At 37.5% G+C, this 17,262-nt stretch overlaps 1 protein-coding gene across 2 annotated transcripts in view; it reads right to left on the reverse strand.

The window, feature by feature from the left end:
* Positions 1 to 17,262, reverse strand: part of csmd2 (CUB and Sushi multiple domains 2) — a 285,162-nt gene that overhangs the window by 59,538 nt on the left and 208,362 nt on the right. For both annotated transcript variants that reach the window (XM_042745309.1, XM_042745310.1), the window contains exons 27-35: positions 15,821 to 16,012; positions 14,507 to 14,645; positions 14,116 to 14,303; positions 10,507 to 10,701; positions 10,061 to 10,177; positions 8,449 to 8,562; positions 4,615 to 4,710; positions 3,345 to 3,548; positions 1,872 to 1,996 (exon numbers count right to left, since the gene is read on the reverse strand). In XM_042745309.1, coding sequence (XP_042601243.1) covers positions 1,872 to 1,996; positions 3,345 to 3,548; positions 4,615 to 4,710; positions 8,449 to 8,562; positions 10,061 to 10,177; positions 10,507 to 10,701; positions 14,116 to 14,303; positions 14,507 to 14,645; positions 15,821 to 16,012 — 1,370 coding nt within the window. The remainder of the gene's footprint in view (positions 1 to 1,871; positions 1,997 to 3,344; positions 3,549 to 4,614; positions 4,711 to 8,448; positions 8,563 to 10,060; positions 10,178 to 10,506; positions 10,702 to 14,115; positions 14,304 to 14,506; positions 14,646 to 15,820; positions 16,013 to 17,262) is intronic.

The following is a 17,262-nucleotide window of genomic DNA, read 5'->3' on the forward strand; positions in this document are numbered from 1 at the left end:
AGCCCTACAGAAAACAGAGCAGATGGAAAATATGCACAGTAAGTTGTAGAGGAATCTCTCTTAAATCTCCCAATCTGCATCTCTTTCCTTTCATACTGCTGCCTCTTCATATCAGTCCCTCTTACTTTTGGTGATGGTGTAATCATTTCTGCATGGTTCCAAATCTCCTACAGTGAGAAGTTTATGAATTGGGTTTAAGGCAATTAAGTAAGCGGTCCTCAACTCCTCCCATGATTCAGAGCTATATTTGATTACATTTGTATCCAACAGTGTGTGAGGCAAGTCTGGAGAGACGGATGCAGATGCTACTTGAAATATATACTTTAAAATAAATAAATCACTCATATCCAACCTGCAAGTCTTCTTTCAACATTATATATCGCTGCAATAAAAATGTTGATATTTAAAAGAAATGTGAAGGAAATTAACACATACATCTAAACAGATGTAAGTATTTAAATACGTTATTTGATATAACTGAAATTATATCAGAGCCAAATTGTGATATTTCTAGTGTTCTAATGAGACTAAAACCAATCTAATGAAAGAAATGAATATGTCTGAATACATTTAAGGAAAGCAGCAAATACATGTAACTATGCTCAGGAGTTCCTCAGGGACCACTCATGGGCCCATTGCATATTGATTTCAGCAGAGTCAGGTCTCATCAGGTCTTCCCTTGCAACAGAGTCTGTATTACAGACCTATCTGTATTTACCACAGGCAAAGGCTATAGGAATTCATTTTAGACTAGACATAATGAAAGATGCAATAATGTAATATATATATATATATATATATATATATATATATATATATATATATATATATATATATATATATATATATATATATATATTGAATCCAGACCTTAGAGAGACGGCCAACCACAGTAGGTGCCAAATAATCTCAAAAAGCTCTTTACAACCAGCTTGTGGAGGTGCCAAAAAGGTAACGCTAAATAGAGTTATGAAGTATGACTGGAGGAAATGATGGCTGTAGAGATACTGTTCGAAATCTGAAGATTATTACTGCCTTCTCCCTGAGAATCTAAACTTTTATGGTCTGCACTGAAATGAAAAATTGATACGGTTAAAAAAGTAACAGAGTTAAAGCATTGCAGACTTGTTAAACGCTTTACCGTGACCGCATTTCAAAGTGTCAAAGAATATGTAGTGACACATAGCCCAGTACACACTGCACAGAAAGTGATAACGGCATTATACAACTGAATTTACCCCTGAAAAATTCAGGCAGTGCTAGAAAAATCACAGAAACAGAGATAAGTATGTTGACTCGTTATATATTTTGATACTGTCTCTCTCCACAAGAGTTTCTTGCACCAGCACTGTGAAAGGAAGCCGATACATTTACAGTCCAGAGAGAATGTGCAGGTTAAAAAAGCAGCTTAATGAACGCAAACAAAAGGCAGATCACAAATAATTGTAATACACCTGTAATCACTGATATTACTTTGGTCAAAAACTGCTCCACTAATGGGATTTTGGGCTTTGGTTATCACTGTCAATCCTTGCAATTTTGAATGCCGTACACATTTGGAATGATAATAGGCAAATGACAATTTAAAATATAGTTAAATATAGTTACTTTTAGTTTATATATATATATATATATATATATATATATATATATATATACTTTATTTATTACTAATATAATACTTTATATACTATATTCAAATATATACTTTAAATTGTAATAATATTTCCCAGTATTTCGTTTTTTTTTTTTTCTGTATTTTTGATCAAATAAATCCTTGGTGAGCAAAAGAACTTAATAAAAGCTTTGCATTCATAATGGACTTAGAAAAGGGGGAAAATGGTATTTTATTATTGCTAGAAGGACCGTACCTGGATTCCCATTCCCTCTGGTACAGTGATCTTCCATACACAGCTCAGGCTGTTCAGGTAGGGCTCAGGATAGCCAGGGGACAGAATAGTGCCTATCCGCTGGGTAAGATTCCCTCCACATGGCACTGCAGCACAGATAAAAAGAGAAAATGATGAAAGAGCAGGTAGAGTAGGCAAATCACACAAACCGCCTACAGTATGCAAAGGGTATTTGTGATCTTCCAGGACACCACCTTCCTCCTTGTGCAGCTCCTATGGTCAAGCATCTGCTAGCTGCAGTGAAGCGCACAGGTAAACAGCTGCACATGAGTGTGGATACCTGAGTGTCTACACATAGAGTACCTGCGGCAACATCTGCCACATGTGCGAATTCGTGGTTGTGTGACATGCTGGAGGCCATGACTGCTGGCCCACAGCTGTGTGCCGTTGCTTGTTAGGCACAGGGAGACTTCGTTGGCGACAGCTCTCTCTCAAGAGGAACAGGAGTAGGAGTCTGTTTGCTCTGTGTCTCCACAGGAAAACCACCAGACCTGTGATGTGTATCTAACACAGTGCTCATCCAAGCAAATGCATCGAGGTTGGGGATGCGAGTAAACATGCAATACTTAAGCAAGTGTAGTAAAATCTACCAAAAAAAAAAAAAAAAGTTTTATTATTTCATCAAATTTCCAAGAAAAATTGACAAAACTAGATTGCTCCCATTATATTCAAAGTCGACATTTATTCTAGAAATACCAGTTGAGGAGCTGTGGCTTCAGTAGATGGATGTTTCTTATATATATATATATATATATATATATATATATATATATAATCATTTACATATATATGTATATTTACATATATTTATATATAATAATTAGTGCTGTCAAATCGATTAATTGCGATTAATTACATTCAATGAACATTCATGAACTTTTTTGATCCACTTCAAATGCTGACTACTATATATAAAAACAAACATACATGCATATATCTAAGATTTTTTTGTTCGTTGTTGCTATATTTCAGTTATAAATAACTATGCTAAATAGAAAAAAAAAACAATAGCTAAATACATAATAATTAATACACAAATTAATTATTATATAAAGTAATTTCTATATTTTTATAAATATTATAAACAATTTTACATGTAATGTATTAAATAACAATAATAATAAAAAAATACCTACATGTTTATGCCCTGGTTGTTTTTGTTTATATTTTGCCCATCGTTTTTATAAACATTTGAACTTGTTGCTGTAAAATTTTAGTGCTTATATTTTCAATATATTAATTTAATAATAAATAATAATAGTGTTCAACTGTGACAATAACTGAATATAGTTTAAATTCATGTTTGTAAAAGCAATTGCATATGTATTTGCACCCAATAGAGCACATAACCTGGCTATTGGTCCTCAGCTTATTTAAATTTGAGACTTGTTGCAGTGATGATCATGAAAGTGTGTGAAATGATAGCACTCTTACCAATGCAGCTGGGCATGCTGCCGTTCCACTGGGCCAGAGCGTTGGGTACAGTCAGGCACTCGATGGCACTGGGCCCCTCCAGGACATATCCTGCATTGCATTCAAAACTCACCACGGCCCCCACCGCAAAGTTGTTCCCAGTGCGCCTGCCGTGTCTGGGCTCTGGGACTGAGCTGCACTGTGTCGCACTGGTTCTCGGGACAGCTAAAGCAAATAAATGCACCGTTGTCAGATGAATTTGTACAAAAAAAAATAAATAAAATAAACGACCTTAAGGCACCATGCCAAGTCAGAAATTCTTTGTAATGCATTATATCTGCAGTCATGCACCAGATTGTTAGCAGAACTGGCACTTCAAAGTTTGAACCACACAGTAGGTACAGTGCATACAGCTGGTTGGGATGCCCCAGAACACCACTACTTTTAATACTTTTATAAGATGCTGTACTTTTTCATTAAGAACACGGCAGGAAACGAACAAGCATACAACTGTAGACCACAGAGGAGGCGAGATAATATAATAATGCTGTTTTAGCTCCTAAAAACCATGCTATCTATTATAGAGAAAGATGCAGGGTGTTAAATTTTAACACATTTCAACAGGAGGCCCCATGGCTGCTGAAGAGGTAAAGCACATTTACAGCATCGTTTATAATGTGTGTGTCTGAGATGACTCAGTAGATTCAGATGACTGTGCCTCTCTCATTTAAAACTGACTACATTCACATGACCACAAGTTCTGACAGGAATGTCCCACACACAACATTTGTGCAATTAATAGCAGGCTTGGGCACAATTCAGAAAGCAACAATTGGTTTCCTTTCAGTTCAAGTCAATCAGAAGATTTCATATATTTATGCTGTTTTGCTCCATTCAGAGACTTTAAAGGTTAACATTGGAGAATTCATGGGAAATAATAATGTAAATTGTTTAAATAGTGTGTGTGTGTGTGTGTGTGTACATTAAAATACATGTTTGTTTTAACATTTAATAATACATTATTACAATCACAAGCAGTATCTGTTAATATTATTTAATGGAATTGAGCCAACAGGAAATTAAATCATACTAAAAATGATAAATTATACAAATAATAATAATAATTTTTGGAATTTCATTCCAATTTAAATATTTTTTGCCAAATTCTCAATGAAAATGAGAAATTAAAAGGAATTCTTAACTCAGTTCTAAATGGCACACAGCCCTGGTTAATAGAAAAATGAAAACCACTTTTGTTATGCAGGAAAAGAACCCAAAACTCTCAACTTACCTTGGTAGACCAGGTGGAAACCTCTTGAGCTTGACTGGCCCTTGGAAGAGAAGCGGATAAGGATCTGGTTGGAGGTGGCTAGTGGCAAAGATTCACCTGCAAGTACAAACAAGGTGTCATGACATTTGGTGACATTCTAAAACCAATGACATTTGATGTTATTGACCTCTCACAGATGCCATATTTGTTTGTGAGCAGCAGCGGAGGTGAAGCTTAGCAATGAACAATGACTTTATATGACCTAGAATACACTGCATGAGTAGATGTGATGTGGTGGTCATACTGTGTATATATATATATATATATATATATATATATATATATATATATATATATATATATATATATATATATACAGTATGACAGTATTATTATTATTATTATTATTATTATTTTTCATTTTTAAAGAACAAGTTCTTGTCTGTCCAATATTAGCATCAGTTTGAAATTATTTTACTTTCACATCTTGCATGTTCCCAAGCCCAGGTCTATTAATAATCCCAATTTCAAAACCTATCTCTCTCAGCATCGCTCATTATTAGCGTATGTGCTTTCTGTTGTGCAATGTGGGGGCTGAGGCTTTGAATCTACCCACAGTTCCCTGGGGCACAGTCGAGCTCCACAGGGGTTTGCAGAGAGCAGGTTCGGTGTTGACAAATTTGTGCAGTGGCCAAAGAAGGTGAAACCGCATGACACTCTCGCTCATGTTGGGATCGACCAACGCTCCTGTTCATGCCTTTGACATGCTGGGATGTTATTAGAACAAGTCTCCATGGGCGGCCGGCAGAGTGACAGCTGCAGTAATAATCCGGTCCAGGTAGAGGTGTGGGGAAACCCTGACACAGCTGCTGTTTGTCCCGATGGCCACATTATTCTGCTGCTCATAAACTGTTAGGCCCGTGTCACACCACACCACAATGTCAACAGTGGGAAACCTGGATGGTGACCATGGTTTACCCTACGGGAGGATGCGTCATGCAACATTGAAGGATGTTGTGGAGTGGATTGACGTTGCCTGACACCATCATGTCAGGATTCCAGAAAACTGGTATCATTGAGGATCACAATGTCCAATCTGATGACTCGACAGAGGTGGACATGCCAGTTTGTCTACCTCTGGAGATGTCAGAGTTCTTTAACAGTGATATTGAGGAGGAAGCATTCAAGGGATTTGCAGAGAACTTAAAAATCTCTCATAAATGCAGTTAGGCCCTAAATGCATATTAATTAATACCAGTAGGCTAATTTAGGCCTTTTATGTTTGATTTAGGCCTACCATTTTTCTCGTTTAGTTCTAAGTCCCCACAGAAACCAAAGCTGTGGAGTGATGGGAACCAAAAATGCATTCACAAATTTAGTTAAGCTTAAGCCCTATGTTACCAAATGTTTATAGTGTTTTGTTTTTCATTCTGTTACATTATCATTTTAAAGTTTGGGGTCAGTAAGATTTTACAATATGTGTATAATAGCAAGAAAATATTACATTGATAAAAAGTAAGAGTTAAAACATTTATAATGTTGCACAATATTTTTTATTTCAAATAAATGCTGTTTTGAATGACCTATTCAACAATCAATCCTGAAAAAAAAAGTTCCCAAACAAAAAGAAAATAATGAAGAAGACAACAACAAATATATATATATATATATATATATATATATATATATATATATATATATATATATATATATATATATATATATATATATATATATATATATATAAAACTATGAGATAAAATAGACTTCCATGGTAATTTGTTAAAATGCTCAGCAAAATAAATACACACTGCTTTCATATGAGGCCTTTTTCTGTCTATAACAGAACATAATCCTTTTATGCCTTAAAAAATAAGTTTCCAACAGTTAATTCGCAGAGGACGGCTTGACTTGAAAATTGCTGTTCGCTTGTGCAGATTATTCATTCCCTATGCATGATTTTCTGAGAAAGTTGAGAAACATCCATCAAAACTGACAACTGTGCTTATAACAGTTGTGACATACAGCAACACTTGTTTCTCTTCTCTCCGCAGCACAAAAAGATAATAGAAAATCTGCAGTTTTATGTGGCCCAGTATCAATCTTGACTATTCCCTGCTCTCTATTCACGCTCCAAAGTGTGCATTATTTCCAGCAGCCCCCAGCACACTTCACTGATTTCACACCGGCATCTGCAGTTAAAAAGCGCATCTCAGATAGTATATACTCTCTGAGCGGTTCACCTTCCTTGAGCGCGGGGTTTCACGCCATATGCTAATCACCAGTGTTTGACTGGTGTGAAGGGTGGAGAAAAAATAGAAATGTAAACAGATCATCTGTGTTGTCATGGGAATGTCAGAAGTGGAGAGAGCGAGTGAGAAAACCCTGTTAATCTTCGAGCCGAAATCTCCTCAACTGACCACATTAAACGGAACTCCATTATGACTGAATAAAAGCTGTCAGCCTCGCCGTCTCACTGGAGATCTATTTAACCAGTCTGTTTTTGCTTATTGGATTCTGTTTTCTTTTCTGTTTTAAGAAAGAGAGCCCTATTTACTGGATCCCATTGAAATCTGTTTGTTAGACTGTATGAGTCATCAAGCTTGTTATGTGAAACTCTGCGTTTTATTCTCTGGAGTGCATCATTATCTCTCACGTACGTCATTGTATGTTCTGATAATTAAGAACTCTAGAGACGGTACAAAAGTACTGAGGCAACTTTAACAATTTAAAGCTGAAATGTGTCTTTTTTTAATTCAGATGATAAATATTTAGAGATTAGGTATGTACAAAACTACATAATTTCATTTAAAATATCATAATATCATAAAATATCATAAAAACTGGGTTGTCTGAACTAGTCTACTAATCGACCTTAATAGAATAGTTCTGTCCTCACTTACTACTACTTTCTTTTTTCGGCGAAATACAAAAGAAGATATTCTGTCTATATAAAAATTATGAGAATTTGTTGTTGTTGTTGTTGTTTTACCCCTTTAAGTCTTTGACTAAGCCTATTCCGATTTGTTTCTTAGGGGACATACAGTATGCAGTACAAACTGCAACACATGTTATTGCGTTTAAAAATAGTTTTACAGAGCACTACACAGTGTAGTGAATAAAATTAAGGAGTCTTAAGAAACATTTTTTTAAGGTTGGAGTATTTTGAACTTTACACAGTCTTAAATAAGCAATGCTTGTGGTGGGACACTATAAAAACAGCACAACAAAGAGGCCAAAGAAAATATGGGAAAAAATAAAAATAAAAAAATTAGGATAAACTAGTCAACCTCAACTAGTCCATTGCTAGCAGAGATCACTGTAAGGGGCCTTTCACACAGAACACATTTTTTGTTACACTGAAACACCATTGAAAATCCAATGGAATTGGGGAAATGGTTTCTAGGTTTTTTTTAAAGTTGAACTTTTAACTGCATTTTTAAATCTCATGTCAAGCACAACACATTGTGAAGCCACAAGACGCAAAAGCAACGGTCAAACATGTCTGTGCATCACATTTACATGGAAAAACAATGAAAAAGTGAAATGATGCAGCAACACTGACTCAGCCAAAAGTGGTACTACTCATTTTTATGCAGGACTTTACACATGCAGAAATTATTATTCTTATAATTCCATTTGGTTATGCAAAAATGGCACAGTTTAGCTTTAAATGTTAGTATCTGTGAACCGCACAGGCTTGTGCCTCTTTTATTTTTAGATGCAACTAATCGAGTTGCTTAATTGACTTCTATTTACCTTTGAGTCCAAATGCAGTCTCTTTAGCATTCATCCCCTAATGCCAGTATAGACCGATAGAGTCAAGTTAATACTGTTCGAGAAAGGTTTACTGACCTGTGTGGGCCCCAGAGAGAGAACTCAGGACACGGGCATGCTGGGTAGGCCCATCATACACCTCCACAACATCATTTAGTGCAGTCTGGAAGAATGCAAATTGGCTGAACACCACTGCAGAGAGATAAAGAGAATAAGTGAAGAGACATAATTACATAAACCCTATGAAATATGCAGCTGAAACCATGACTGTGCAAATGTTAATGCAATAGTAAAAGACACAACCTAATCACACCTGTGAACCACCTGTTGTCCTTTCTATAAACACCTGGTGCTTAGTAGAGTAAATTTCCAAACGAGAGCCATAAAAAAGAAAGCCCGCGTTGAGAAGCTCCCTATCCCGCAGCTGTTCGAAGCCATTATGCCATGCCTACGGAAATTTGTGCCTTAATTAGCTCTGCTTCCACAACGTTTGGCTTGACCCAGAGAAATACAGACAGGCTCACATCTGCTAATTCACACTTTGTAGGAACCCCAAATTGGCCAAATGACCTCCATGTTTTATGGATCAAATAAAAGGGTCAAGTGGAAGATTTTGGGGTTATATGAGGGGATATTCAGAAGTTGTCATAGCTAGAGGCTCTATACCCCTGAAAGAAGGGCAATATGGGTCAAAGTCCCTTTCAAGGATAGTCAGTTCACTCAGCGGCCAATTTGCAGTGCCTCTGGGCAGCTATTTTGGGCATGCAAGTCCAACTTCTAACTTCTCAAATGGGGAAATAATAAAATCACAAAAACTGCTTGTTGAACTCACATTTAAACCAGCAATAAATTAAGACATAAATGTAGTTTATTATGCTCAAATATTATTAAAAAAAGTGAAAACTTCAGTTTGGTCAAGCCAACATGCATGTGCAAAATATGAGTGAACCATCTTGGTATGCATATAGGCAGCTACATATGTTGTATTGTTTTTTAAGTTCATTGTAACAACTCATTCTAACTAATCATGACACGACAAGTTCTGACTGGCAAATCAAAGCCAACCAGAACACATTTTGATTGGAATCTGGACCGATGAGATTGCTCTGGGACTGCTGGAGCTATCCAGTATAATGCAATGAAATCAGAATCCAAGAAACAGACCAAATATTGACCAAAAGTTGGTGTTTCTGGCTGATAAGGACACAGAATTAACATGGAAGAGCTGTGATTTAACCCTTGAATGTCTGATTCAGACATGGTGTATTGGATTTGCTGTGCTCATCGCTTAGCATGATGTTAATAGCCCTTGTACATGACAAATCTACAAAGCATATTTTTCAATTAGCAACCATTTGAATGTAGCTGTCCATTCTGATAATTTTGCAAGAACTTAAATGCTGCTTTTTTAAAATTATATTAGACAATTTTACCAATGCCTGATGTGTTAGAAGGCCTCTAAACACATGAACAAACTTATATTTCTTCCTGTCATTAACATCTCAGAATTTTTGCTAGTGAAAGGTTTGGAACTATGCCCATTTCTTGTAATGTCATCATTGGCCAAACATTGTTGTCATTTTACTGCAAAAAACATTGAAACGAATAGGAATTAGCTTTCACATACACTGTATACCTTCTTGGTTGTAATGCTATGGAAGTATGTGCGTGCAATACTATGTTTACTTACCGTAGTCTTTCGGTACAGTGACCGAGTAGAGGCAAGTCCTCCCGCTGCTGTAGTTTCCAGGATAACCAGGGGAGAGCACCACCCCCTCCAACCCCGAATATTGACCACCACACAGAGCTGAGCAAGAGAGACAGCCACAGAAAGAAGGCATTAGAGACTAATTTTCTGTCCTCCCCATCTCCTCTCTGCCGTTCCCTCATTCTGCTGATCTTAAATTACTTTTCTTGTCTGATTCCTGGACTGCTCTACTAGATGTCCCCAGTGTTTGCCGAAGTGAAATTGCAGTGTGTTCAAAGTATTCCTCAAGGTTACATTGCAAAGATGAGCCTTTGCTTATTTCCAAGGGAACGGCAGCAGATGTGACAAACACCAGGTCTTTGACAACGTAAGAACACATATGGTTATAGAACAGAAGCTTGAGTATTTGCTGAACTGTTATGTTTTACCTATGCAAACAGGTTTGGGTTTGTTCCAGCCGGGCTTGCCATCTCCCCCCATGATGCAAGTGAGTGTGGCGTCTCCCTCCAGCGTATAGCCGTTGTCACAGTAATAGGTGACAGTTGCCCCCAGCTTCAGCTCAGTACCAACACGAGTACCATTACGCACCAGGCCTGGCTCAAAGCACGACTCTCTGGGATTTTCTGTTGAGGAAAAGAAACACAAAGTATGGTGAGAGGGATAAAGAATGAAAGGCAGCAATATATAATGATTTATTGCTATTCGGGTAAGACTGATAATTCAGTGCACACAGGGACCTTTATGGATACACATACTCTCCAAGCACCTAACGTGAGTAAAAAATTGGCTTTGTCGAGTAAATAATGAGGAGTTACTTGCCAACTGCTCTGTGATTTCATTAGGAACTACAGTGCAACATGTTTCAAATCTAAGGCTTGCGAATCGTATACTCAATAAAACATCTGTAAAACCTTTTAAATGACATACTTGTCTTTTCATGTAGGATTCTGCAAGCACAAATCACATGACATTTTCATATTAGAAGACGACAATTGGGGTTGGTAAGATAATTTACAGTACTTTATCAAAAATACAGTAAAAAATTATATGAAATTTTACTGTATTCTAAATTTTATGTAATTTATTCCTGTGATGGAAAGTGGAATTTTCAGTAGCCATTACTTTAGTCTTCAGTTTCTCACATGATCCTTCAGAAATCATTATAATATGCTGATTTGGTGCAGATTTCTTGTCATTATCAATGTTGATAAAGTCAGTAGTTGTGCTATTTTTGAGAAACAATGCATTTTTGTCATGATTCTTAGGTTAATAAAGTTTAAATATTAAACATTTATTGTGTTCTTGCTGAATTGAAGTATAAATTTGTTTTCCAAAAAAAAAAAAAAAAAACTTACTGGTGCCAAACTTTTGACCAGCAGTAATGAACAATAATAATAATAATAATAATAATAATAAAAAACATTTTTTTTTACCACATATAATTATGAACCCTGTTTGTGCAGGTTGTGAAGAACCAACAGCTGTAGATACTATGAAAGGTCAGTTCTGGAGAGGATATGCTGAAATGTTTTTTAAAAGAATCACAACTGAGACTCCCATATGATATAAATAGAAGAATAAAGACAGAGAAGGCTCTTTGTGTGAATAAGTGCACTTCAAAGATACTTCAAATGAGCGCACGCAGATGCTTTCACCAATTCACAATCCAGAAATAAGCTACAGCAACCTACATGCCCCATGAAGCATGAACGGCCGACCCATGACATATTAAAAGTGACACTGGGCTAGATCAGGTCTGCTGACTACACAAAACAGTCCATCACCCAGCAGGACATGTGTACGGCGCACACCGCATCCTTTGGCCAAAATTAGAAATCAATCATTCTTACTACACATCTGCATCGCACAGCAAAAAAATGAGTTGCATGCAGTTCCTGTTGAGATATTAATTCCAAACATAGTTATACTGCAACGTCTATGCTGATGCCCGTGCCCTTCATGGCCCAATAGCACATCGAAACAGGCGACAATCTGTTCGCTGTGGCCGGCGTTCCAGACAGCCCATAACTCAATTCATCTTCCTACACCTGGCTCCTCAGTGCTCTAACAAGACAAATGCAGGACGGGCAGTAATTAAGAGTGGACCGCAGCCAGCCTTAAGGTCTAGCTCAGGTGTCCATTGATGAGGTTGTGTATGAGTGTGTGTGTGTTTGTGCATTTGGACATGACAAATGTTTGAGCTGGCAGGGAACACTTTGGACAAGCAATGGGGTGTGCATGTGTGTGTGGTGTTTATTTAACTGTCGGTCAAGCGTGCAGAGCCTTGGCCCACATATTGCACCTCGGAGGCCAATCAGACGCGGTTGGGAGTCTGCGAGAAGCTGATTGGTCTGTAAAGGGGTTGACAGCACCAGAAGCTCGTTCTAACAGCAGCGGCATGCACAGATGAACCAACGTGACCCTGTGCCAGACCAGCTAAGCTAACACTTCTGTCAGGGTTAAGCTGAAACAAACACACTTTTCCTGTATTTATGATTTGCTCCCACATTATTAGTTTATACTAATTCATTGTGAGGAGACTGGGGTCTGGAACTGGAGCTTTTGAAGTGCCACACACTGTGTCCATCTGCTACACCAGATTGAGAGAATACTGTTCCTCATTCACCAAGCCCAACAGAGGGTGATGTAAAGAGCACGGTCTCTCTCTTTCTCTCTCTGACCGCTGCATGCCAGCGATGGCCATCAGTAGGTAGAGTTCTATTGCGGTTCACTTTAAGTTCATTGACAGAAAAAAAAAAAAAAAGGTGTAAAAGCATCAATACGGTAACTATTGTTGCTGTTCTGAAACATGTGTCTTACTGGATGCCATGGGACCAGTGTTAAGGGCCATTCACACCAAGGACGATAACTATAAAGATAACTATAAAGATAACGATATTAGCGTCCACACCAGCAAACGATATTATCTGTTTATTTTAAGTGCATGTGCATCTGCCGCTTTAAATTCTCGAGCTCGTTATAGCAGGATGGATTCTGATCGGGTGTCAATGTTTGTATCGTTCATTAGCTGGAAAAAAATCATTCTGTAAATGATTCCAACTATATAGTTTCTCTGTGACTTTATCGTTATAGTTGTGGTGTGGACTCTGTTATTCTTTAATATTGAGAACGATTTTTAGAACTATAGCTTTATCGTTATCTTTATAGTTATTGTCCTTGGAGTGAACGGGGCTTTAAGGTCATTGCACACGGAGTCTGAAATTTTCCAATGATTTTTTTTTTTGTTTTTGTTTTTCTTCTTCTTGGATTCGTCATCCTTTCCTATCAAAATGCTTGCTATGAATGCAAAAAAAAAAAAAAAAATCTAACCTGATCTGAATTTTTTATGACAGACGAACGTTTCGAAAGCAGTGTGTATATGTGATTGACACAACATGAAGTCATATTTATTTTTTAACGTGCAAAATTTCAGACTCAGTGTGCACAGACCATTAATTTCACCATATTTGCCGGTATCTCTGTTTTTTTTGCTCGCTCAAGATAATTTTTAACCTGTCTCTGACTCTTGGTGAGTACTGATTTTAGATCCTGGTGTGTCTGAACTGACAAGTCTGTCATTTCATGAATAAACAAATAAGCCAAAGTGTCATCAGACAAAGTGAGGTCAGCAGGGCGTGTACGGAGACAGCAAACTCGCATTTGTTCTCATTTATGCTGAGCCTTTAGTGTGACAGCAAAACATTGATCAAATGCCAGCTTTAGTGAGTGCATTCTGGCTTTTCGTTTTCATAATTCTTCTCTAGACGACTGCGAGAAGTGCCACGGGTCGATAATTATACGCTACACGAAAGCGGTATGTGCAGGAGGTGGTGATCAAGACAACAGTCACAGTGCTGTTGCAGTACGGCACACTACAGAAACAAAAGAACAAAAGGCAAAGAACAAAGACAAATTGAAAATTAATGCCATTCTGATACTAGTATTTGACCAAATTCTCATGCAATACAGGCAATGAAAGGTGCCTACAAAATGGGAAAGGATGTAATGTATTCCTCCCACCACAAGGGGCAACATACCAGTGTATTGCAGGACAAATCCATTGCTGCTGAGTGAGGCGTCACTGCGGAAGGCCAGGAAGAGCGTGTTGGAGCTGCTCTCAATGCGCTCAGGGACGTCCGTGCCATAAAAGCTGCCCAGCAGAGGGCTGAGAGAATCAGGCCCGTCATAGATGTGCAGGAAGTCATAGCTCGGTTCTAGACTAAAGCTAGTAGGAGGAAGTAAACATGCACGATATGACTATAAACAACCAGCACTGTTATTGTTAACTAAAACTACTGAAACTCATTTTCATTGACTGAAATCTAAAATTATAAATACTAAATGGAAAACTTGTATAACACTGTATACAACAATACGGGAAGGTAACTAGATGAAAATGGGCGACTTTAGTCTTAAAAACAATCTTACTGATTAAACGTGAGTGATATGATGTGGTCCGGCATTACAGTCACTGTCCAGTCACATTCTCTGCCATGAGGATAGGGCTCTGGGTATTCAGGGGACAGGATCAGTCCACTGGGACCAGTCAGATTCCCTCCACATGGAGCTGCAATAAAAAAAAGTAAGGGAAAAGAAACAATGGAAATTGAAGTACTGAACATACTACTTGCAGTTTCAAAATGTGGGCTATTAATGTTAAAACTTTAGAACAGTGGTTCTCAACGAGGGGGGCGAGGCAAACTAGGGAGCCTGAGCAAACTTTGGCTTTGTAAGGCGTTGAGATGAATTAAAATTATATAAAAAAAATGACAAAACAAGTGCTAAAATGATCTAAACCTGAAAAACCTGAAAAAAAGCTTATAGATCAACACAATATTAAAAAAGTCATAAATATCAATTTTATTAGGCAGAAATTGAGTAAAAAAGTAAATCATGACTGGAAAAGTCATGGGACTTTCAAATATTATTGTCCACAAAAAGGGGACTTATGAATTACTTATTATATAGAAAAAGACCTGCCTTTCTAGAACACAATTGTAATTTTGCTTTATTGAGAAAACACCTCCTGTTTTAACTATTAGCAACTCTGTAATTATCTAGTGACAAAGATTATTAAGTTAATGAAGACATGTCCTCAACTCAGCAGAGGCAGGTTTTTACCTGGAGTAGGCAAACATCTCCAGGGTTTTGCCTGTGGTTCAGGTAACCATTAACACAAACTTATATTGAGTTTAATTGAACAAGGCAACCTAATTATACTATAGTTAGACTGGCTATTAACATAAAGTGGCTTTAATTCACAAAAGAAAACCAAATACTGCTGCCCCTAATGTCCACAAAAATCCTTTTCTGGGAAGTAGTGTGATGAAATCTTTATAATGTAACTGCTGCAAGAGAATAGATGGTAAACAGCTGGCCAAGGCCAGTAGAAATATTATTAATAATAATAATGACAGCTTTGCTGTACATGTGCACCCGATTCATAATCTCACAATAAATTATCCCCCTCATGTCGTCAATAATGTGGTCAATGCACTTATGTTCTTATACTTCCTGTGTATGATTTTAAAATGTATTTTGCAGGGGTTACATTTAAATTAGGTGCAAACTAAATCTGTGAACTAGGCCTTGAACAAAAGAAACTGAAAATAATTTCAGTATGATTTGAACTGCAACCCTGAGTGTATTTGAATGTAATAAAGCGAAAAGATGGAGGGATGACTGTGGAAGTGTTGGTTGAGGAAGGAAGCATTTAGATTAGTTAATTTGGCACGCTCTTACCAGAACAGGTGGGCGGATCAGGCTGCCAGAAGAAACGGTTGTTGATTTCGGTACATGTGATTTTGGTCGCCCCCTGTAGGAGGTATCCGGGATCGCACTGGAACAGCACATAATCCCCCGGCTCTCTGCTGTCTCCTATGCGGGTGCCATTTGTTGGAATGCCAGGATCATTACAGGAAGTGGCAGTTGAAACTGCAGAAAGAAAAACATCCAGTCAGCAACTGTAACACAATCAATGGATCCCATTGTCTTAACAACGGTTTTCAACTTTTTCGACTCGAAGGCCTCCCATTGTCAAGGACAATATGTAAAGGCCACAATTACAGCCACTGAATCTGTAGAGCCCAAATGACAGCTCTAGTCCACTTCTACACTTTCATTTATTTATCTAGACACCTGCATCTCTGTGGTACTCTCTCAAAGATGCTTTAGCCCAGATGGGCTGTTTTAAAAGTAAAATGTGAGGCTTTGGAACAGAAATAACATGGCATTGATGCGTAATGGCATATCATTTCTTTTTACTTTTTATGTGAAATCTTTAATGTCTTTTTTGAGTCTCCAAGGTATCACGCAAGAAATCAGGACACTGTGGTTGGAGTGTTGGTTGATGGACGTGGGAGGGGATGGTTACCCTGGTTACAGGCTGACAGCAGACAGAAGCACATAAACCTTGGCTTAACGGGTTTCATTTATTGTCAGTGGAGAAGTTGCATCTGTATGGCCGTGCTGCATGGTGGGTGCTGTTGGAGACTTTAGGAGAAGCTCAAAGATGGTGCTTTTCAGTTGTTATTCTGGAGCTCAAGCACTGTCTCCCACCAGCAAGTTTTTTTTTTTTTTTTTTTTTGAAATTGTATGAGTTTCTGGATGATGCTGAATGGAAACAGCAAGATGCAAATGAAATTTCCCAAAAACAACATTATCTTGCATGCTCGCTTACGGGGGTAATTTTTGTTGTATTTGGTAAAACACAGAAGCACATTTACTGAATAAGTTTCTAGATACAAACCAAAAATGTCATGCAACTTGCCTCAAGTCGTGTTACGGAATAATTTACTCATATGATTGACTCACAAAACTGTACAACCAAATTCTCACATACTTGAAATTTTGTCTGCATGCTCAGAACTTCAAGAAATGTATTACATTTAAGTCAAACCTTAGTTTGGGGACCAGTTCTCACTATTAACTAAGTATTAACTATGACTTTTGCCTCAATAAACTCCTAATTTGCTGCTTATTAATAGTTAGTAAGGTACTTGTTAAGTTTAGGTATGGGGTAGGATTAAGGGATCTAAAATATGGTCAGCAGAACAAAGCATTAAATGTGCTTTATAAGTACTAATAAACAGTCAATGTGCTAGTACTAAGCAACTAGTTAAAATTGACACCCAGACTTTTAAAAAACACAAACACATCTTTAACGACACAACACTTCTCGGCCA

Source organism: Cyprinus carpio, chromosome B19, assembly GCF_018340385.1.
Source record: "Cyprinus carpio isolate SPL01 chromosome B19, ASM1834038v1, whole genome shotgun sequence".
NCBI classification, from domain to species: Eukaryota; Metazoa; Chordata; class Actinopteri; order Cypriniformes; family Cyprinidae; genus Cyprinus; species Cyprinus carpio.